Raw genomic sequence first — 22,703 nt, 5'->3', positions numbered from 1 at the left:
TTTACATTGCCCATCGTAGTCCTTTAAGAAGACCTATTGAGAAGCAGTGTGGGGGAGGCAGGAACAATGTGGGCCTCAGAATCGCACCAACCTGAATTCAAACCCCATCGCCGCCACGTCATGGCTGTGTGAGTGTGACGGGCCCTCATCCAGCATCCACTTAGTAGGCGCAGCAGTAACCATGGTCATGTGGTGTTTGTTGGAGAGTAAATGTGTAACCTCCCAAGAAGACTCCTGAAGGTCACAGCATTGTTTTAGGTGGCCTAGGTTATGCTTTTGTTGACTTGAAAGTATAAATATATAAATCTTGTTCAATCCATTTGTTCCATGTCTCTTTGCCAGGTACTTGTTCCCGTATTTGGAGGAGGGTCAATAGCTATAGAACACTTAGTGTAACAATAATTAGAGTAATTATAAAATATATCTAAGTCCAATGAGAGAAACAGTTCTGTCTGGATGAGAGGAAAAGCAAAAGTCAGCCAGGACCTTGACTGCAGCCATAGAAGCCAGCTCTGGCAGTCGTAAACAGAGGGGGAACTCATGGGAGGGGTGTTGGGGCCTTGCCGGTGGGCGTGATTCAGGGGCCAAGGTGGGGGCAGTTGTCAGGAATAGCCTGGAGGCAAGGGAGCTCCCAGGCAGGCCTCCGCTCTGGAACTCTACCCAGTCACATCCTCATTGTACTGCTGCTCTTGTTGCTATCACTGTGCCCTCCATCAGCCACTCCAGTCTGTGTCATTTACTCAGCATTCAGATTTCATGGAACAGTGATGGGGGGGAGCCCGAATCAGGGGCCCCCTCTGATGGGTACAGAGAGTGCACGTATGTGGCCCCACTTAGAAATTGGGGAGCACCTCCCCCTGCGCCCGAGACCCCAAGACAGGATTTAGAGGATGCTGAGGGAAGGGTTGGTCGGAGCTTGGACAGTTGAACAACAGAGCGTGTGGGCAGACCCTCAAAGAATCTGCCAGGCTGGCAGGCACAGTAGAGAAAAAGAGACATTTCTGGCACAGAACAGTGGGAGCTGAGGAGTCTCATGAGTCTGTGGAGGAAGGGGTGCTGCCGTGGGAAATGGGCAGCCTTTTCCGGGTGGTTGAGACAAGCGCGAGGAACAGTGAGTATTACTCAGTTTCTCATATCATTATGCCCTGAGGTAACCCTGGCAAGGATTGTAGATGGACCCACAGAGTTTGAGCAGACATCTGGATAGCTGCCGGGGCCCGGGATGAGAACTTACCATCAGTGTGACTTCTGCCATCTTCTGCAGCTTGGCCACTGGGCAGTGCCGTGGGAACAGACCTAAAGCCCAGGGAGCCCCATCCTGGCTCCATGGTGGCTGTTCTGTGTTCTTGATGTTGTTTGAGCCCAGGTCTAGGTGTCTATAGTGGAGGGAAGACAGACGGTGCTGCACAGAGCCCATGATCTCTCTTAGTAACTACTAAAACAAAGCTAGTGAATATTAAAATTATTTATTGCTGACTACTAATACAATGGTTTTATTAGGGACTAATTAAGCAGAATCTGTTCTCGTGTACATTTAGAGCCATAAATTGGGGTCTCTGACTACATCTAAGCTCCAGCATGATGGATGGCAGGAGTCGGGGGTGGAAGAGAGATAGGGTTTGAACTCAGAAGATCTGAATTTAATTCCCAGGGCTGCCACTTAATGGCATTGTGACCTTTGGCAAATCATTTCTTTAGTATTCCTATCTGTAAAGTAGGGATAATGGTAATATTAGCTCAGATCATTGAATGCTATCAAGAGGAAATAAATCTGACAATAATTCATATGTTTTAGCAAATGCTAGTTATTGTTATTTCACAGTATTTTATGGAATAAAATTTAGCCATAGTGGCTGAGGCTGTGGTCTCCAGGGAGACTGCCTGGATTTAATATTCCCCCCACCTGCTGCCACAGTTAGGGGCTCAGGGTAGGATCTGAGCCACCTGCTGCCAGTTAGGGTCTGCTTCTCTGACTCCTTCACCTCCTGGCACTCTGCAGAATGCTTTGCACACCTGATCCTTGGGTCTGAGGTTCACCTCAGGTTAGAGAAGGATTGCTCTGGAAGCCTCGGGGCGTGAGAGAGTCTGCACTCACAGGCAAGGCTGCCTCTGCTTGGGATGTGTATTTCCCTCTGGTCTGGAGCAGGGGTTGTAGATCAGGCCTTATTCTCTGCTAGCAGCCACGGTTCAGTTGCATGTCACGGCTAAGCAGCATCTCTGAACTCTTAATATCTGTAGTACAGTGAGAAGCAGCAGGCAGCTGAGTTGAATCCTGGCTCCCCATCTCCCTCCCCATCTCGATCTTCTCAGCCTGTGCATTTTGATACAAGGGTAAGCTCGCCTAGCCCGACTCTTCAGCTTATTTCACGTGGCATGTTGTTACCCTGCGCCGGAAGACAGCCCTGCCTCACTCACGTTTTATTCTCCGTCATTACTTTTTAAAAGGTGTTCAGCTAGAAAATTGCATATTATTTCCTCTGTAAAGGTTTCTCCTTGCCTCCTTTGTGTAGCATACAGCTGTCATAACCACAGTTGATATTTTGTGTGCCTGTGCTTGCAAGTGCACGGTGCTGGAAGAGAGATAATCAGGCCATCCTCTTGGGCAGCAGCCTTCCAGTTTGGCTTTTATGAACTGGATTTAAAAAATAAATAAATCAGATTATATCACCCTCCTGCTTAAAACTCCCCAGTGGCTCCCCACTGTTCCTAGAAGACACTGTGTACTCCTTGGCACAGCCTGCCAGGCCCTGCCTGCACAGTGGCCTTGGCCTGGCTTTCTCCCCGCCCCTCCTGCTTCACCCATCTGTGTATCCTGGTGTGTGTTCTGTTCTCTCTGTGCCTTGAGCGTGTTGTGTTTGTTCCTATGTGGGAGCTTTTGCATGTGTGTCTTCTCTGTTGGGAAGGAGCTGCCCAGGATCTTTGTGGGCCTCCTTTCCTTTCATTTGGCTGTCAGCCCCGATGTCACCTCCTCAGAGGGGCTTTGTGTGGTCACCCACTGTCACTTTGTCACCCGTTCTCTGGGCTGTTAGTCTGTTCTCATAGCCCTTTGTCAGCGCCCGGCATCTTATTTGCTTGTTAGTGTACATCTAGCCATTCCCCTGTTGTGTGTCTCATTCATGAGAGTATCCTTCACCCCATTGCTACTGGCACTAAGGACACTCTTGTGGCCCACACAAAAGGAACACTTTTAGGGAGAGGCAAAGGTCAGAGCAGGGATTGTGCAGAGCTTCCGAGCCAGGAGTGGTTGTCAGCAGGGTAGGAAGTGTTGGCTGCATCAGGTGGGCTGCTGAGATCAGGGCTCCACCACCCTGCTCCAGGGAACCTTCTCACTGAGGGTGGCTGTGGCTGGTGTGGCTGCTGGAGTCAGTGGTCCTGTCCACAGCAGAAGCTTTCATCCTTTCACTTGGCTGAGGCCCCGTTTTCCGGTTTTTCCTGTGGAAGTCAAAATATTTTCTGTGTAAAGTTTCCAGTTTTGTAAATGCCGGTGATGGGTTTAGTTACAGACCAAACCAAACCAAAACCATCTAACAGACCAAACAAAGTAGGATCAGGCAGTTCTTAGGCCCCTAGCTCAACATTCTTTCTAGACCTATTCTTTTGTCTGTTCAGCAAATGCTTAGTGACCCTGACTGAGTTCAAAGCTTCAGATGTAGAGATGAAAGTTTGCTGTCCTCAGGGAGTTCATGATCCCTGGGAGGAACTGATAAGTGCTCCAATACAAGGCTGAATGATAAGACTGAGACAGGAGGGCCCCGAGGCCAACGCGCTTTTCTAGACCAGATTGGGCAATTGCTTAGGGCTTTACTTTGGAGGAGGTGCTGTGTGTTCATTGTTGCTCTCTGCAAATCTGGGCTTCCTCCCGCCTTCCTCCTTTTCCACCACCCCACCACTAAAGAGAATGGTGTACTAGAATGGGTATGTTCAATTTCCAAGCCTTATCATTCCTGTGGCCTAGGACTGTATTAGAAACTGCAGAGGTGATATGATTTCTTAAGACAGTCTTCCTTGGAAGATTATGCCAGATAGGATTTTATTACTCTGGGGGATGAGGTCCATTTGCTTTAAGATTTTAGCTCTCCCATGTACTGATAGGTGACCTAATTATTCTGTGCCTCATTTTTCTTGCCTTGTAAGTGGGTTTAATAATAGTTCTCTACTTTACTGGCTGTTGCGTAAATTAAAGGAGCACTTAAGTAATTATTTATTAACTGTTAATAAATGGTCACTGCTGCTTTTATTGACTTGTCCCTCCTTGTTTCATGAGACTTCTCTGATCCTTCTTTTTGTTATAACCAAGATTGTACTTTTTGGACAACGTCTAGGTCTTGCTAGGAGGAAGGAATCCTGCAGAACTTGTGGTACTTATCGGATCAAACATGTCATGCATACACAGAGTTAACTGGCATCAAGCATTTTCCATTGTCACCTCCCCTGTGGTCTTGTTCTTTCCTTACCTGGGCTGTGTGGGGACAGCAAGCTTCAGTTGCCTTGGAGGCCATCTGTCCCGTTGATCTGTCGCACCTGAAGCCTCTGTTCTCTCATCCTCTGGATGTGGGCACCTGTCCACGCTACAGATGGGGAGATGGGGTCTCAGCACTGCAGCCTGTGGGTGGAGATTGGGAAAGAAGCAGCATGAGCAGATACAAGTTTCAGAATGAAACCATTTTCATGCAGCTTTTCCTGGTAATAAAAGAAAATGGGTGCTGCAGAGAGAGAGCCTACGATATACTTCAGCAGATGGTCTTGTAATAGAATGTTTTTTCAAAGTTTTCTGTGAGGCATCAGTGACTCTTAGAAATTATGCATTGAGTAATGAGGAGCAAAAATGTGACTTTGAGCATTCCCTCTCGATGGCACTTTGCTGTTGTCCTTTCTTTTCTGGCATAATAGGTGGTTTTCGAAAGTGAGGACGAGTATCCCAGATGGTGTTCCTCTCCCACCTTCTCCACAGACTCTGGGGAGCTAGGACTTGGTTCTGGGGTCAGCAGTGCCTCTGCAGCTCTGACCCTTCCCACTTTCCTCCTGGGCTCTGGCCTGGCCAGGAGCCATGTGATAGTTGGTGAAGGAATGCCAGGAGTTCTGCTTTCTTGTGCTAAGCTGCAGTCCACCGCCAGACCTGTGCTGAGCCAGTGAAACAGTGTGCGCCTGTTTGTGCGGCTTGTGGAAGGAAGACAGAGATGGATACTTTGGGGATAGTTTCTTCTTCAGACCCAGAGGAGACACACACCAGTGTTCCTGGGACCTCTACATCAGGGCAACATTGCAACAAGCTGTTATGGCAACCTTGTGAAGCCACCTATGTTCAAACAAATCAAGCACCTCAGCTGCTATCTCTTGGCAAATAATGACTGAGTCAGAATTTGAATGCAGGGCTCTTAACCATCCCAATGTATTATCTTCTTAAAGGTTAGCATCTCTCCGGGCAGCTGGGAGGCTCAGTTGGTGTTAAGCGTCTACCTTCAACTTAGGTCATGATCTCAGGTCTTGGGATCAAGTCCTGCATCAGGCTCTCTGCTCAGACGGGAGTCTGCTTCCCCCTCTGCCCCTCCCCACTTTGTGCTCACACTCACTCTCTCTCTCTCTCTCTCAAATAAATAAAAATTTAAAAAAAAAGGTTAGCATCTCTTCCCAAATCAACTTCCCAGTATTCCCAGTATCATTCATTTTAATCTTTCAGCAAATATTTACTGCGTGGCCCTGGGGATAAAGCAGCAAGCCCCCAACCTCCAGGAACTTATAGTCTAGAAAGGGTGCAAGCTGGTAAACAGACAAGCAGAAACACGACTTGTCATCTGGAACCGTATCTCTGTGTACACACAAGTAGATCACATCTCACGTTGGCATCTGGCGAGACTTGGCAGTTTATGTAAGTATATCCACGTGCTAGACACGGTATTGGCTGTGTGAATACACGTAGCTATGTAGAGATGACACGTGTAAATACAAGGAGCACTGTCGCATCTGTCTTCATCATATAGGTAGGGGGTGCCATTTTCAGGCCAGCAACCTGAGGGATTCGCCGTGGTTCTCTCTCTCCTCCCTTGCATTTCATTCGTCAGACTCCTGTTGGGTCCTCCTTCTCACCCCAACCCCCCTCCATTCAGGTCCTTATCATCTGATTACTCACTGCATCCATCTTCAAACTGGTCTCCTGACCTCAGGGAGGGGGAGGCTTCCCTTAGTATTTTGATAACCTCACTTCAGTATAGTTGGTTTTCTTTGTAATCCTATGTATTTTTAACATCTTTATTGATATATAACTCACATACCATAAAATTAGTCATTGAAGTATACCATTCAGTGGTTTTCTGTGTATTCACTGAGCTGTGCAAGCATGACCACAAGCTAATCTTAGAACATTTTTATCACCTCTAGAAGATACCCTATAGCCCTCAGTAGTCAGTACACATTCTCCCCTCCCTGCAGCCCTTGGGAACCACTAATCTGCTTTCTATGTCTGTGGATGTGCCAACTCTGGATATTTCATATAAATGGACTCATATAATATGTGGCCTTATGTGTCTGGCTTCTTTCATTGGTTTAATGCCTTCAACGTTCATCCATCCATATTGTATGTATCGGCAGTTTGATCATATTCTGCCCGAGTAATATTCCATTGTGTGGATATACCACATTTTTAAAATCCATGCATCAACTGATGGACATTTATGGTCTGAGAGCAGGGGAAAATGGGGAAAGACTGCTAATGGAAATGGAGTTTCTGGGGTGATGAAAATATCCTGGAATTAGATAGTGGTGATGTTCGCACAGCCTAGTGAATACGCTAAAAACCACGGAATCGTAGATTTTAGAAGGGTGAATTTTATGGTACGTGAACTTTGTATCAGTAGAAAAATCCAAAACCATTTTTAAAAAAGAAGACCTCTGTGACAGTTACTGTACACAGACACATGGAGAAGGAAGACATATGGGACTAATGAGGGAAAACGAACATTGGTGTGTGGCCTACGTGAGCTGGAGGCTGACAAAGAATGTCCTTGAGCATCTTGGTGTCAGTGCAGGTGCAGACATTATCTCAGATCATCTCAAAGTTGTATTTGTCCTTGAGATTTACCTTTTTACATTAGAAACCTCTTATCCATTATGGTTGTTGTAGGTGTGTTTTCTTTTCTGGTTGGATGTTTAACAAGAACCCTTTTATTGTCATGCTAAACATTCTTGGTTGCCATTCATTTATTTTTTTTAACTATAGTGTACCACATACTAAGTTTAATGCTTTTAGCTCATGATATCATTTGGTGTCACAACAACCTCATGGAGCATAGATTGTGTTAATCTCTCCATTGTACAGATTGGGAAACTCTATTTTAGACAAGTTCTGACTGGGCCAAAGTCACTAGGTAAGAAGTGACGGATCTAGAATTCAAACCTAGTTTCTTCTACCTCCAAAGCCTGCTCTCTTAAACCATTATCCTAGATCATCTCTTAAAATTAGAGTACATTATCATTAATTTAAAGGAAGGGTTATGTGGTACATAATTTAGACCCATCATGGATCTTGCTGTGTCTTTGAGATGCCATTATAATCATCATTTATCTAAGTGTAGGTGTGATCTAGTGCCTTGTTACTCAAAGTAACATGACCCGGGAGCTTGTTAGAAATGTGTAATCTTGGGCTCATCTCAGACCTATAATTCAGAATATGTATTTATCAAAATCCCAGGTGATTCAAATGTGCTCTCAATGTTTAAGGAGTACTGTTTTAATACGGTTAAAGGCATCCAGTTTGATGATCAGCCAGTGATTTGACATTATTAAAACACACAGTTCAGGAGGGGATGTTGTGATCCCAAAATGTGAGGTTGGTGAACTGGGAGTCAGGAACCCTGTGTTCCTCACCCTACCTCTGGGTGACCTGGAGCAAGTCACTTAATTTGAGTCATTTTATTTGTACATGAAATGAGGAACTTTTTTTGTTTGTCTCAGTTTTTTCTAAAGAAAGTACTTAAGGTTATTAACTTACTCTCAGATGCTTTATTAGCTATGACACACTTTTGTTTTAAATGTAGAACTTCATTTTCTTTTTAGTTTTGAAATTTCTGTTGTTATTTTTGCCTAGCCTATGAGTTATATTTAGGAAGGCATATTACCAGATCCATTGTTAACTGCCTTTTTTATTATTGATTTGTAATTTAATTGTATTTTCATCAGAGAAGTGGTCTGTATGATATTGATACATTGAAATTTGTTCATTTATTTTTGTGGCTGTGTCTTAGAAGAGTGATTGATTTTTGCAAATATTCCACTCAGCTCTAAAAATAATGTAAATGTTAGGTTTATTAGATCAATCTTGTTAATTTTATTATTCAAATCTTCTAAGTCCATATTAACTTCTTTGCAATATTGGGGGGAAATTGTTCAGTATTTCACCAATAATCATCTGTAGATTTTCTGTACCTGCTTTTCGTCAAGTTAAGGAAATTGCCTTCTGTTACTAGTTTACTGCAAGTTTTTTTCATAAATGGGTATTTATTTTCTCAAATGCTTTTCCTGAATCCATTTGAAATGATCACATGATTTTCCTCCTTTTCTTGTTAATGTGGTAAGTATGTTGATTGATTTTTATATGTTAAAGCAACCTTGGGCTCCTGGCATACATCCCAGTTGATCATGGGATATTATTATTGGGTTGTTTTTTTTTTTTACATTTGATTTGCCTTTTTTTTTTTTTTTTTGGTTAAGGATTTTTACATCTCTTTTCTTAAGTAATGCTGGTCTGTGAATTTCTTTTCTTGTAATGCCCTTGTCTAGTTTGCTATTATAATAGTCTCATAAAATACACTGGACTGTGTTCCCTCCTATTCTATTTGCTGAAAGAGTCTGCTTAGAAATGGTGTGATTTCTTCCTTAAATATATGATAGAATTAATTAATCAGTGTGAAGTCATCGGGGCAGCAAAATTCTTTGGGGTGAGTTTTTGTTGTTGTTGTTGTTAAATCTGCTTTGTTTTGTAAATCAGGGGAAATCATGTATCTTAAACTTATAGGTATACAGTTTATACATGTCTGTTAGAGCATTTATCACATTGTATTTATTGGTTCTTTTGGTAATTAAACTTAATGGCTCTGTGAGTTTATACTTTTTAACTCATCTATAAATTTTTCATTCATTGTTTTTCAGATATTCAGATACTTTCCTACTACCTTCTCCCCTTCTCTCTTCCCCAGGAATCCAATTTTATATGTGTTACCAGTTGATATTGAAATTTCTCCATCAGTCACTGAGGGTAGCATTCACTTTTTCAGCCTTTCCTTTATAGTATTTTACATTTCTCACAAATTTCTCTTTGATTTTTTTTTAATAGTTTCCATTCATCTCATTATGTTCACATTTTCCTTTAAATCCTTGAAAGTATTTATCGTAGCTATCTTGGAATCCTTATATACTAATTTGATCATCTCTGTCATGTCCAGGTCTCTTTCTCAATACTAATTTTCCTCCCGGGTAGGAGTCATGGATTCTTGAGTAATAGGTTTAATTGCTAAACATTTGAGGATTAGGCATCTTGCTGTTCGCAATTTCTAATTTAATAATTTTTCAGTTGGGGCGCCTGGGTGGCTCAGTGGTTTAAGCTGCTGCCTTCGGCTCAGGTCATGATCTCAGGGTCCTGGGATCAAGTCCCAAATCGGGCTCTCTGCTCAGCAGGGAGCCTGCTTCCCTCTCACTCTCTCTGTCTGCCTCTCTGCCTACTTATGATCTCTCTCTGTCAAATAAATAAATAAAATCTTTTAAAAAAATAATTTTTCAGTCATAGAGGATACTTTGTTTGATTTCATCTGTTTAAATTTCTTGTAGCCCAGGAGAAGGTCTGTGTTCAGAACTGTTCATGTTCAATTAGGAAGAATGTGTATATGTAGTTGTTGCATGGAATAATGTATAATGTCAATTAGATCGTGTTGGATGACAATATTGTCTATATCTTTTGTATCTTTATTGATTTTTTGGTCTAGTTCTGTCAGTATTTGGAGAGAGGGATCTTCAACTATGGATTTGTTTATATTCTTTAGTTGAATTTTTATGTATTTGAGAGGTTTGTTTTTAGGTGCATGCACATTTATAATTGTTATTTCTTCTTGAATAATTGTCTCCTTTATGATTATGAACTGCTCCTCTTTATATCTGGTAATATTTTTTGTTTTGAATTCTCTTTTATTTGATATAACGACACCAGCTTTCTTGTACTTAGTGTTTGTATGATATATATTTTTCCCATTTTTTTTAACCCATTTGTTTCTTTATATTTAAAATATATACTTTTAATCCATAACATATCATTAGAGTTTTGCCTTTCACTGGTGAGTATGGTAAGCAGAACAGTGGTCCCCCAAAGATATTCACCTCTTAATCTCCAGAACCCATGAATATATTTCTTTATATTATAAAAAGGACGTTGCTGATGTGACTACCGTTAAGGATATGTGATGGGATTTTATCCTGTATTATCCACGTGGGTCCAATGTAATCTCAAGGGTCTTTATCAAGGAAAGATAGATGTGGGAGATTCAAGGAAGGAGGTGTGATGATGGTAACAGAGGTCGGGGTGATGTAGAGTCATGAGCCAAGAAATGCAGGCAGCCTCTAGAAACTGGAAAGGTAAGGAAATAGATTCTTTCCTAGAGCATCCAGAAATAAACAGCCCTGCCAACACCATGATTTTGGTACTTCTGATCTCTAGAAACAGAGAAAATAGATGTGTGTATTAAGCCACTAAGTTTTTGGTAATTTCTTACAACTGCAAATAGGAAATTAATATAAAGAGTTAAATCTGTTTGTTTAATATGATTATTGATGTGATTGGATTTAAATCTACCATCTTGATGTTCAATTTCTGTTTGTTCTAGCTGTGTTTTGTTCCTCTGTTCCTACTGTCTTGTAGGGAGAGGGTGGAGACGAAATCAGTATATTTTAAGAATTCCATTTTATCCTATCAACTGACTTTTTATTTGTGACCTTTTTTTGCTTTTTTAGAGGTGGTGCTAGAAATTACTTGTTTTTTCAAACTTATGACAGTCTATGTTAAAAAAATATTCCATTTCTCCAGGAATTATTTAAGAATTTTACAAAAGCATTCTACTTGGGGTTTTTCTGTGCTTCTCAGATCTGTTCTTTATTGTCTTTAATTAACTTTGGAAAGTTCTTGGCCTTTATCTCTTCATTCTTTTGCCCTGTTTTTCTCTTTTCTTACTAGGACTCCAATTAAATATATGCTGTACCATTTTTTTTTTCCATTTTATTTATTTTTTCAGCGTAACAGTTATGCTGTACCATTTGATATTGTCCTGTAGGTCTTGGGTGCCCTGTTTAATTTTATTTTTCATGCTTTGTCTCTTTGTGTTTCAATATGGATAATTTCTAATGACTTGTTTCTAAGTTCACTGATCCTTTCCTCTGTTCTGTCCAGTCTTCTAATAAACCTATAATTTCATGCCATAGCATGCTAGAAATGCTAGAAATTAGCATTTCCATTTGGTTCTACTTTGTAGTTTTAGATAGTGTCAGTAAAAATGGTGGAGTGAGGACCTCTGAAAATTCTCCCTTCTGTAAAAGCCATGAAAATGCTCAGAGTCTTTTTTTCCCCAAACCTCTGGAAATTAACCAAAGGCTTACAGCAATCTAGAAGCATTTGTTCAAGAAAAATGGTGAATCTCAGTAAGAATAGTGATTTTTGTGGCATTTTAAATAGTCTTATCCCCAGTCTCCTTTCCCCAGCTAATCAGTAACTTTGAAAACCAACAGCCACAATCATAGTAAAAACCAGCAGCCTGACAACCACTGGACAGGGCCGAGAAGGATTAGAATTCTTCAAAGTCCGAAGGCTGGAGAGTTGTCATTATTTTTCCTGTCCAGTGGTTCCTGGAAGAACCCACTTGCAAGGCTGTTGTTACTTGACTAGACTCAGATGTTGTCCAGTGGAAACAACCTCTCCCTAGGAGGCATTTTTCAAAAACAACCAGAGGCAACTATTGAGCACCTGACTGCTTGAGGAGGGAGATAACAGTTTGGGCAAACAATGGGATAAATCAAAAGCTTAAAAAAAGAAAAAACACTCACAGCTAAGGTCATACTCAATGGTAAAAAACTGAGAGCTTTTCTCCTAAGATGAGGAATGAGACAAAGATGTCCATTATCATCACTTTTGTTTAACATAGGAAGTCCTAGCTGCAGCAGTTAGACAAGAAAAATAAATAAAAAGCATCCAACTTAGTAAAGAAGTTAAAACTTTCACTATTTGTAGATGACATGATACAGAAAACTCTAAAGCCTCATCCAAAAAACTACTAGAACTGATAAATAAATTCAGTAAGGTTACAGGATACAAAATCAACATACAGAAACTTGCTGCATTTCTATAACCTAATAATGAACAGAAGAAAGAGAAATTAAGAAAACAGCCCCATTTACAGTTGTGCCAAAAATAACAAAATACCTAGAAATAAACTTAACCAAAGTAGAAAAAAATCTGTACTCCAAAAACTATAAAACACTGATGAAAGAAATTGAAGATGACATGAACAAATATAAAGATATTCCATGCTCATGGATTGGGAGAACAAATATTGTTAAAATGTCCATACTGCCCAAAGCAATCTACACATTTAATGCAGTCCCTCTCAAAATAACATCATGAAAAAAAAAAAAAAAGCTAGATAACAAGATGTTCATAGAAGACTTTGAAAAGTTCCAACATATTCCTGGAAATCTAGAAGTCCAGATGAATGTGTAAGGCTGTGCACAAGGAGATCCCAAAGAGTTTCACACATAGATACATCATAGTCTCGGCCTGCTACTTCTCCAGCATCTTGACCACATAGATACATCATAACCAAACCGTTGAACACCAGAGTCAACAAGAAAATTCTTGAAAGTAACAGGAGAGAAGCAATTCATCACATGCAGGGGATCCTCAATAATATTAATAGTTTATTTCTCATCATAAATAATGGAGGCCAGAGAGTCCTCACCTATCCCTGTGAAAATTCTCCCTCTTTTCACACATGCGGTCTACCCTTCTCTGTTAGATTCTTTCACGTATTGATCATAGTTCTTTCAGAGTCCCTCTGTGTCACTTGTAACATCTGGACCATTGTCATGTCTGATTCCATTGAGTATTTCTCTTTATGGTAGGTCATTATTTTCGTGTGTCTGTGTGTTTATATTTTTGGTGGAATATTCGCTCAACGTTTTGTGTAAACAAACAGTAGACACTGCAGTATAGATGTCCCATGAAGGGTTTTCTTTTGTTTTATAAGATCATTAGTATGGGGGCTTGGTGTCTTATAATGACATATAGTTAGATTTTCTTTTTCTTTCTTTTTTTTTTTTTTTTAAAGATTTTATTTATTTATTTGACAGAGAGAGATCACAAGTAGGCAGAGAGGAAGGCAGAGAGAGAGGAGGAAGCAGGCTCCCTGCAGAGCAGAGAGCCCGATGCGGGGCTCGATCCCAGGACCCTGAGATCATGACCTGAGCCGAAGGCAGCGGCTTAATCCACTGAGCCACCCAGGCGCCCTCTTTCTTTTATCCGAAGTGAGAATCATTTTCTCTTAAAAAGATGAGATTAATCAGTTCACGTTTTGTTTTCATTGTCTATTCCTAATCAGAAATTATAACCTTTAGTGGTTTAAAACAATAAAGATTACTCTCTCACAGAGTCTATAGATAGGGATCTGGACACAGCTTACCCAGATGCCTCTGTCTCGGGGCTGAAGTCTCATCTGAGGGTTCAGGGTGGCTCTGCTTCCATGCTCCCTCATGCTACTGTGCTCCCTCATGCATCTGTTGGCAGGATTTAGTTCTTCTGGCTGTTGGCTGGAGGTCTCCTTCAGTTCTTTACTGTGTGGGCGTCTCCATAGGGCAGCTCACAGCATGGAAGCTTGCTTCTTTAATGTGAGCAAGGGAAAGAGGATGAGCAAGACAAAAATCACTATTTCTTTGCAATTGGAAAGTGACATTGTATCACTTTTTGCCAGATTCTATTCATTAGAAGTTTGTCACGAGGGGCCACCACAGTAGCTCAGTTGGTTAAGCCTCAGACTCTTGATATGGGCTCAAGTCAAGATCTTAGGGTGGCAAGATGGAGCCCTTTGTCAGCTTGTCAGCTTGCACTGGGCATGGATCCTGTTTAAGAGTCTCTCTCCCTCTGCCCCTCCCCCACAAGAAGTTTGTCACTAGGTGCAGCCCCTACTTGAGGGGAGGGCATCACACAAAGACATGAGTATCAGGACATGGGATCATTGGGGACCATTTCAGAAGCTGTCTACCACATGTTTGTTGTGACAGCTGACTTACTTTTAATTTTATTATTCTCCTCCACCCCCATTTACCTTCAGGCCCCACCCCAACTTTCTCCTTATTGCTACATCTTGCTCCCTTCCCCACCTCATTTTACCTGACCTTCCCCTTCTAACGTCTGCTCTATCGTCTATCTTCCTCCTTCCTCTCTTCTCCCTCCTTTGTCCTCCTCCTCCACCTCCTCTTCTCTGCCATCCCTTTCGGCTCTTCTTCTGAAATAGTTCTTAGACATTGGTTGGAGTCTGTCAGTTTGTCTTTCAAGTTTTTCAGCTCCTCTTCTGTACATTTTATCTTTATCTTCTATTGCAACATTCTGGATCACATTTCTGTGCTACTTTTTAATTTCCTAATTTCCTAATTTCCTTCCTAATTTCCACCTTACTGCCCTCCATTTAGGGTTTGTCTTATCCATTTTATTTTTTATTTAGAAAAAATTTTAATTCATAGTATTTACGTGCTTGGGGATTTTCCTGTTCCAGGTTCATAATTTTTTCTTTTTAAATCAGAAATTCATTTATCTTTTGAGTACCTTAAACATGTGCTATTAAAATCCCTTAATGGGGTGCCCGGGTGGCTCAGTCAGTTAAGCATCTGCCTTAGGCTCAGGTCATGATCTTGGAGTCACAGGATGGAGCCCCACATCAGGCACCCTGCTCAGTGGGGAGTTTGTTGCTCCCTCTTCCTCTTGCTCTGCACCCCCATGCTCCCTCTCTCTCTCAAATAAAAAACCAAAAAAATGTAAAATCCTCTATCAATTAGAAATTTGAACACTGGCTGAATATTTGATATGTTAAGGAATCAATTTGGTGGGGTATGCAGTGGTACTGTGGTTTGATTTCGGAAAATACAAGTCCTTATCTTTTAGAGAAATATATTGAAGTATGTACTGGTGAAACGATCTGCTGTAAGAAATTTGGGGATAGGGAGAAGGTAGGGAATATAGGTGAAACGAGATTTCCTTTAGTTTATAAATTCTGAAGCTTAGCGATAGCTATCTGGAGTTTTATTAAATTATTCTGTCTTGTGTTTTATTTTTGCATAATAAAAAGTTTTTAAAAATTCTTTGTCATGATGTCCCATAAAATTAATTTCATCTGGAATGAATTCGTATTCCAGTTGCTGATTTTATTGCTGATTTATTTCTAAGCATCACATTTCTTCACATATTTGGGATTTGGTTTGCAGGTGCATTTTGAGTAGGAAGTTTTGATTTTTGTCTTGTTTTGCTTTGCTTTACTTTCTCTGTCATTTTTGTTTCTCCCTGCCTAGTATTTTTCTGGTGGTCTATACCTGCCACCCACATTCAGGGACACGTGTGACTGTGGCCTTCTGAGGCCCCTCCCCGTGGTGGTACTAGTGCTGCAGAGCTGAGACCTGAGCAGGGAACTTGATTCATTTGTAGCCTGGGGCTGAGTGGACTGAAGATGCAGCCCGTGGACTGAACCTCATCCCTACACAGGAGTCTTCCGGAATTTTTTTGGTCAGCTTCTCATTCCGGGGGAGCCTGGGTTCCAGGTGGCAAGACTGGCTCCAGTCCTTCTGCTCTATGGGGCAGGCTTAGTTCTGGCTGTCTCCACTGACTCCTAACCCAGAGCCCAGCAGGCCTGTGGCTCCAGCCTCACCTCCTGCTTTGCATTCCTGTTCTGTTGGATGTTTTAATCTTGTTTTTGAACCTGGCCATGTCTTTTTGGTCTCCCGTTCTTCTATTTTATCTCTTCTTGCTATGTGTTTAGAGCAGGGGAGATGCATCAAAGTGTGAACTCACTATGCTCTCTTGACTAGAGGAAGTCCTTGGCTAAATCACTGAAGATTCCTTTCAATTCCCCATTCAAAGACTGTAATCCACCAAGTAGATCTTCATAACGGTGATATTTTGCCTTTGTATCGGAGACAGCAAACTTTACTCAGTATTTTTTTTTCCTCAGAAGCCTGGCTTGGAAATCTCCTTAGAGAAAATAACAACCCACTACCCCACAAGTTATTCTGCCCGTGGTCTCCCCAGCACATACCCTCTCTAAAGTTATCTTATTTTTCTGCACACACATTTGTCTCTCCCACTGGGATCTAAGCTCCACGAGAACAGAAACTCTTTCTCGTTTCCCTTTTGTATCCACAACCCCTTTGCGATAGTGTCTGTCACATGGTAGGCGCCCAGTAATGTTCTGATAAATTACCGAATCAGTCAGTGAAGCCTGCCGGCACCTCCTTAATTCCACGGCCATGCTGCGGGGTGCCTGCCACGTGGCCTCCCGTGAGTGCGGGGAGGCACATGTTGGATGATGGCAGCTATGCAGAGTGACCAGGGTGTCTGAGGCCCGCCTTCCTTCACCCCAGCAGCATCGTGGAGGCCCTGCTCCTGGCCGGGCACTGACAGCCAGGTGTTGGTATAACATTCATTGCCATAGCCCCTTTCCCCCTCCTGTCACCTCCTGTCCACTGTTACTCACCGGGTTTCATTATAAATCTCAGAGATGAACGGAGTCAGTGGGTGGTGCCCGTTAGGGGATTGGGCAGAGTCGGTGAGCCTGCCACCTTGCCGGCTCGCTGTGGTGGAGGCGAAGGCTTTGGGGATAATCCAAGGCAGGCCAGGCCCTTCTCACAGAGCTTCCTTCACAGGGGGTGAGACAGACTCCTAGCCCTCTAAACAGTCAATCACGTCCTTACCTGCTATCAGCTTAGTGGTGTTGCTGATTGACATGGCTGTAAAAGGAGACCTCCATATCCTCAGTGTTTCTTCCTGTGTATGAACTGTCTCTCTGTGACCTGAGGAAGCCTCCATGGTTGGACAGCTTTGCCCAGAGCCTTAGCTCTGCATCCCGTTTCTGACACAGACTTCCATGCTGGCTCAGGCCCAGGAACCATGAGCTGAGCGTCCCTGGAGCCGCTGCCCAGAGGAAGCAGCCTGATGTGTCCACGGGAGGGAGGGTGGCCTCCTCATCTACTGTCCTACTGACCTCAAGTGAATGGCAGCAGAAGAGCCTCATGGCAGTTTTGCTTTCAGATGTCATCTTTCCGGGTAACTGGGATTGTTTGCCAGAAGATGGCAAATCCAGAGTGCCGGGAGATACTCCTGCAGTGGCTGCTTCATTGTGTCAGACTGGTTCTCTTCTGATCGTACCAGGGACAGTGAAGGTTGGGGCCCCAGATGGCTGTGCAGGGCCCAGCACGGATTAGCCATGCTCCCCTTCCTGGGACACTGCCTAGGCATCGTGCTCTGAAAAATCCTGCGAGAAATCCCCAGCATTCAGTCTCACTGTTTGTATTTAGCTTTTCTGAAGTGCTGGCATTCCACAGCCATTCCAGAAGCCTTCTTGGCATTTTTAGATCTTCTACAGCAGCCTCAGAAGCCAAGTTTCTGCTCTGTTCTCCTTTGTGCAGGTAAGGGGGACATACCCAAGAAAAGGATAACAAATTGCTCAAGCGTACAGGCCAGTGAGTGGCGGGGCCAATAGGAGAGCGTGACTGTCAGGTTGTCAGCCGGCACCCAAGCCCTGCCATCCGGGTCTTCGTGAGCACAGCCAAGTCCGCTAAACCCAAGCCTTTGCTCAGGGAAAGGAGTCGCTGCCACTCTGTGCTTGGCTCTTCATTACTGGCCCCCTGCTGGGCTTTAGAAAATTTTCACATCAGGGGAGCAGCATGGCCAATGAAATGGGCTTTCAAAAACATTGGTTCTTGTCCTGCTCAGTCTTTTTGAACAGTTTAGACCCACACACCGACACCATGGTGTGGTCTGAAGGAAGCAGCTCAGTACTTGGAGTCTCGGCAACTTAGATCCATGGTTGGCCTCCATCATGGACTAGCTCTGTGTTCTTGGGGTCATGATAATTAAATGAAACGGAAGCCTGAAATGGGGCTGGAGCTCACTGGGCCCTTCCATGGGGTAGATCCCATAGGTGATCAGAGGGCATTACTTCTCTGAAGGAGCACTGAACCAGCCCTCTGGTCTTCTCAGATCCTGTGTGGGGGCAGGCCTTGGGGCTGTATCCTGCAGAGGTCCTGAGAGGCTCCAGGGCCATGGGTGTCCCAGGCAGCAGGACACTGCTGGGATGCAGTATCCCTTGCTGGAGGCCTGCTGTGACCCCACCCATTTCTGCAGGGGTTTCCATACAGTCCTGCGGGTCAGGCACTTCTGCTTTAGGCTTGTATATGGTACCCATATAAGCTGGAACTCGCTCACACAACTAGTTAAGGGTGGGCAGGTTCAACCACAAGTATGCTAACTCCAGGTTGCTTGCCCTGGTTAGCCAAGCCCCTCAGCATAACTGTAACCTTGGGGAGGGGGGGTGTCCTCAGCCATGTGCATCAGCCATTCTGTTTGTTCCCTGTCAGGTGGGTGAGGGGATAGCTGTCCTCTCCAGCTCTAGGGTTCTAGGGTTCTGACACTGCTCACCTTTTGGATATCTGACCCCTGAAGCAGAGAGTTTACCTCTCCAGAAGAAGGGCAGTCTGGCATCCCCATCTCTGTGACCTCATGTGTGAGTCGGTGGCTCGGTCTGGTGCTGGGGTGAGAACTCTGTGGCCAGGGGACAGCTCTGGCCCTTCCAGGCTGTGTGGCCTGGAGGCAGTGCAGCTCTGTGGTCAGGCCCTGCACCTGCTGGGGCTCAAACCCTAGTTCCTCCCTCATATCTGTGAGCTGAGATAGTCACTAAGCCTCTCCATTTCTTCGCCTATGGGGGCGTCATAATACTCCTGCCTACCTTTCCAGGGTGTTTTGAGGGTCAAGTGAGAAAGTCTGTGGGAAGCCCTTGGACCAGTACTTGGCACACAGTCAGCACTCAGTAAATATGAGTGCTGGCCTTCTGTGAAATTACTCTAGCAGCTACCCACCTCGAAGCCCTCTGGTGGAAACTAAGCACTTCAGGGTACGTAAGTGGTCTAGCATAGCATAGGTTTTCAGCTCATGATTCTGCTTCTCGCAGGGTCAGTGCCTCTGTGAACAGAACCCCCTCGGTTTCTCCCCACAGCTCACACTCAGCCCAGCTGCGGCCGGCTAACATGGGCTTTGTTCTCTTCCAACTAGGCCAGGGAGCTGGAGAGCCGGGAGGCAGAGCTGAGCCGCCGTGACACCTTCTGTAAGGAGCAGCTGGGGCGCATTGAGAGGAAGGTAAGGCTCCTGTCAGCTGCCTTGGGGAGCCAGGTCCTGAAAGCCCCTGGCCAGGGTCCACTGCCGCCGTTTGGGAGAGAGGAGCCTGCACTCCCGGTTCCCCTGTTTGCTCCAGCAGCCAATCCCCTGCTGTGGACCTGCCCTCCTGTGCCTGGCAAACACCACACCCCCACCCTTTCTACAAGTTGTCTTCACAGAGATAATTGGTTTTTAATTGGCCCGCTTTTTGTGAATGTGGCTGGCTGTGCTATGTAGTTCCTTTTAGAAAAAAAAATCACTTTCACCACAGGGCGGTGCTGAGACCTAGCCTACCTTTCTGACTTTAGTTAAGCTGCATTCGATAAAAATAATAATAATGTGAAGTCTTGCTGTACAAATATATTAAAGTTGTATTATTGATTTTCTCCTGGGAGTCGGGGAGATCAAAGTGCACCATGGCTACACACTCCCTACTTTTCTAGGGATAAGCCTTTGAAATGAATGAGATTGAAAGACATAGTAGCATCATTCCCTTTTTTTTTCTTTTTTAACGCCTACAACGACTCTTGAAAATTCATTTGGTAACTTGCTTACTTTGGGGGGGGCTTAATTTGTTGATTATGACAGATTTTTCAAAGAAACGGCTTAAAACATGGAAGGAGATGGTTGGGAGGTTTAAAAAAAATTGTTCTTCCTCCTGCCTGCGACTGCATGCCAGGCAACCTGAGCCATCAGCTTATTGCAGGCAAATCTTCATGAATCATTTGTCACGCTTTGGAGCTTTGAAATTGACAGGTTGCCTGAGGGACTTGATTTCTGTAGGGGTTTTCTCCTGTGGCATGGCACAGGGGAGGCTGATGGAAACGTGGATTTCTGGATTTCCAGGCCTTGGGGACAGGAGAGATGCTGCTCTTTGCTCCCGGGACACTCCGGTCCACCTCCTGTAGGGTGTTTAGGGGACGGCCAGAATTGTCTTGTGAACACCCAACACCTCCCGCTGGTGGAAGCATCGTCCTGAAGGTCAGCAGGGTACCCCGAACCACTTACAGAGGTGGTCCTTAACAAGGAGAGGTTTCCTGGAACAGCCTCCTGCCCAGGTTTGACTGTAGCTGTAATGACAAGGATTGTGATTTGAGATCCTGGGAAAGGGTAAAAACATTCCACAAGCCATAGCTCTAATTATCACAGTTGCCCATATGTTCATGAGCGCAGATTTTTTTGTGTTGTTATGTGTGCAATTCTGTGGTCTCCTGCTGCGCTCCTCTTGCATTTCCCTCTCTTGGTTTGACTCCTGGAAGCATGTGTGCGTGTGTCTGTTGGAGTGAAGGGCAGTAGCCTTACAGTGCTTTTTTTGTTTTTTGGGTTACTTTTTTTTTTTTTTCGTCTCAAATCTGTTTTCCCCTTGTCACTCTCCTTTCTCATCCCCACTGTGGTTCTCCTCCTTCAGCCCAGCTCTCTGCTGAAAGAAGGAGATTCTCCTGGACGAGCCCTTCCGTCTCATCTGTTCTTCCCCTTCATCCTACAGAGAAGCCTCAACTCCTTCCATATGCAGATGTGGGCTTTTTCTAAAATGAGGTTTTCTGCATGATTGTAAAGTTATTGAATGCTTCCAGAAGGAGGTGCAAAAACAGGGTCACCTGCCTGACTATTAAATACTAGGATTTTGCTGGATAACATACAGAAGGAAAGCACCTCCAACATCCCGGGAACTAGAGATTGGTGAGGAGACGGGTTGAGGGGGGTGGAGGGGAAGGGGCAGCACTGGAGAAGGGGGGAGCAAAGAGGGACCATCCTAAGCTTAATCGTACCAGTCTTGAGAAAGGTTTTCCATCTTCTCCGTGGATAATTTTATTCCCGTAATGGTTGGGAAGATGAAGAACACGGCATCTGACAATCTTTTTTATTAGCTGTTGCTTTTATATAATTCTGCTTTCATTTGTTGAATACTCTCAGACCTTGACATTTTCAGCTTCTGTACACACGGCTTAAGGGCCTTCCAATCAGCAGCCTCCTTTCTTTTCTTTTTTTCCCCATTTCCTCTTAAGTTTAGAAATTGATGGTGGAAACCTGTTCTAGGGGAAACTTGGAACAGCTGCTGAATCATCGTCGACCATCCAAAATAGTTGAGAGCGTGGTTAGGGGCCAGGAAAGGTTGGGATGGGGGGCACAGAGGCCTGGGCTCGTGGGGGTACCATGCTGTGTCCACTGATTCTCGTCTGGAACCCTGCTGCCCTTCTGCCTGGAGGACACTGTTTTCGAGTGCTGGTCCACTGTGATTGGCAGGTAGGGAAATCCTGTGCAGAATCCAGACTCATTTTTAAGGGGGAGGAGACATCTTGACCCCTTTGTACTACAGTATTTATTCCCTAGATGATTATTCCTGAGTGCGGAAATCATATTTTGTAGGGCTTCTATGCTTTATAATCTCCCTAAGTAATTGTTCCTCACGCCCACACTGCAAGATCTAAGTGAGGAGTGTTTTTCCTTTCACCACAGAAAGCGGTGAGTGCTGGGGGTGCTGAGGCCTGGTGAGGGTCTTATGGCAGCTGGGAGCGAACCCCAGACGTGGTGTTGACACGCAGGCTGTGGGCCGGGAGCAGCGCCTGCCCATGCTGGCCCAGGGCCCACATGCGGTCCTGCACCCCTGCCCTCTGTGGCCACACTGTGCCTCTCACGTCTCAGTTTCTTTGTCTGTAAAATGGAGATGCGGGTGCGTTCCATAGGCGCCTGCATGTTAGAGGAGGTAATGTCTGCAAGGCTTTGGCATAGGCCAGTGCCTAGCAAGAGCCGGCTCCTCTCTCGAGTGTGCGGTGGTTACTGCAATTGTCTCTCAAGTCCTGACGCTTCCGGTTTGGATTAATGGGTGAATGTGTGCACACATGCACGGACGTATGCGTGCTGAGATAGATTTTATCATCAGTGGGCGGCTGCTCTCTGGGATGCAGAAGCCTCCTCTCTGGGCTTCACTGGGCTTTTCTCGAATGCCTGCCGCGGCATCTGGCTGTCATTCACAATCCACAAGGGTAGAAGAGGGAGGGCTCTGTGCAAAACAGTATGGAAGCCACACGCTGCTCACAACTTGGTGTTTCTCACATGCCTGATAGTCTTAGAGGACAGGGCCGGTTTCCATCTCTGTATGTTGGGTGTGGAGTCCAGGAGGGTGAAGCTGTGTACCACCTTGACTGTCAGAGGCATGGCTGCCGAACCTCTTGCCAACTTAACTGGCCTCCCAGAGCTTTTGCTATAGGAAACTGAAGAACTGGGAGTGGACTTCACCCGTACTCCCCTTGGATTCTGCTATCTTGGG

General features: G+C 44.3%; 1 protein-coding gene across 6 annotated transcripts in view; it reads left to right on the top strand.

The window, feature by feature from the left end:
- Nucleotides 1–22,703, top strand: part of CHCHD6 (coiled-coil-helix-coiled-coil-helix domain containing 6) — a 246,330-nt gene that overhangs the window by 108,530 nt on the left and 115,097 nt on the right. For 2 of the 6 annotated variants that reach the window (XM_045991348.1, XM_045991349.1), the window contains exons 5-6: nucleotides 19,334–19,417; nucleotides 20,282–20,416. The exons of 2 other annotated variants lie outside the window; for them this stretch is intronic. In XM_045991348.1, the coding sequence (XP_045847304.1) occupies nucleotides 19,334–19,417; nucleotides 20,282–20,416 (219 nt within the window). The remainder of the gene's footprint in view (nucleotides 1–19,333; nucleotides 19,418–20,281; nucleotides 20,417–22,703) is intronic. 2 more of the 6 variants (XM_045991350.1, XM_045991351.1) reach the window with 1 other exon arrangement.

This window comes from Meles meles, chromosome 20 (genome assembly GCF_922984935.1).
Source record: "Meles meles chromosome 20, mMelMel3.1 paternal haplotype, whole genome shotgun sequence".
NCBI classification, from domain to species: domain Eukaryota; kingdom Metazoa; phylum Chordata; class Mammalia; order Carnivora; family Mustelidae; genus Meles; species Meles meles.
The sequence above is the reverse complement of the archived record's forward strand: the minus strand, read 5'-3'. Positions and strand labels throughout refer to the sequence as shown.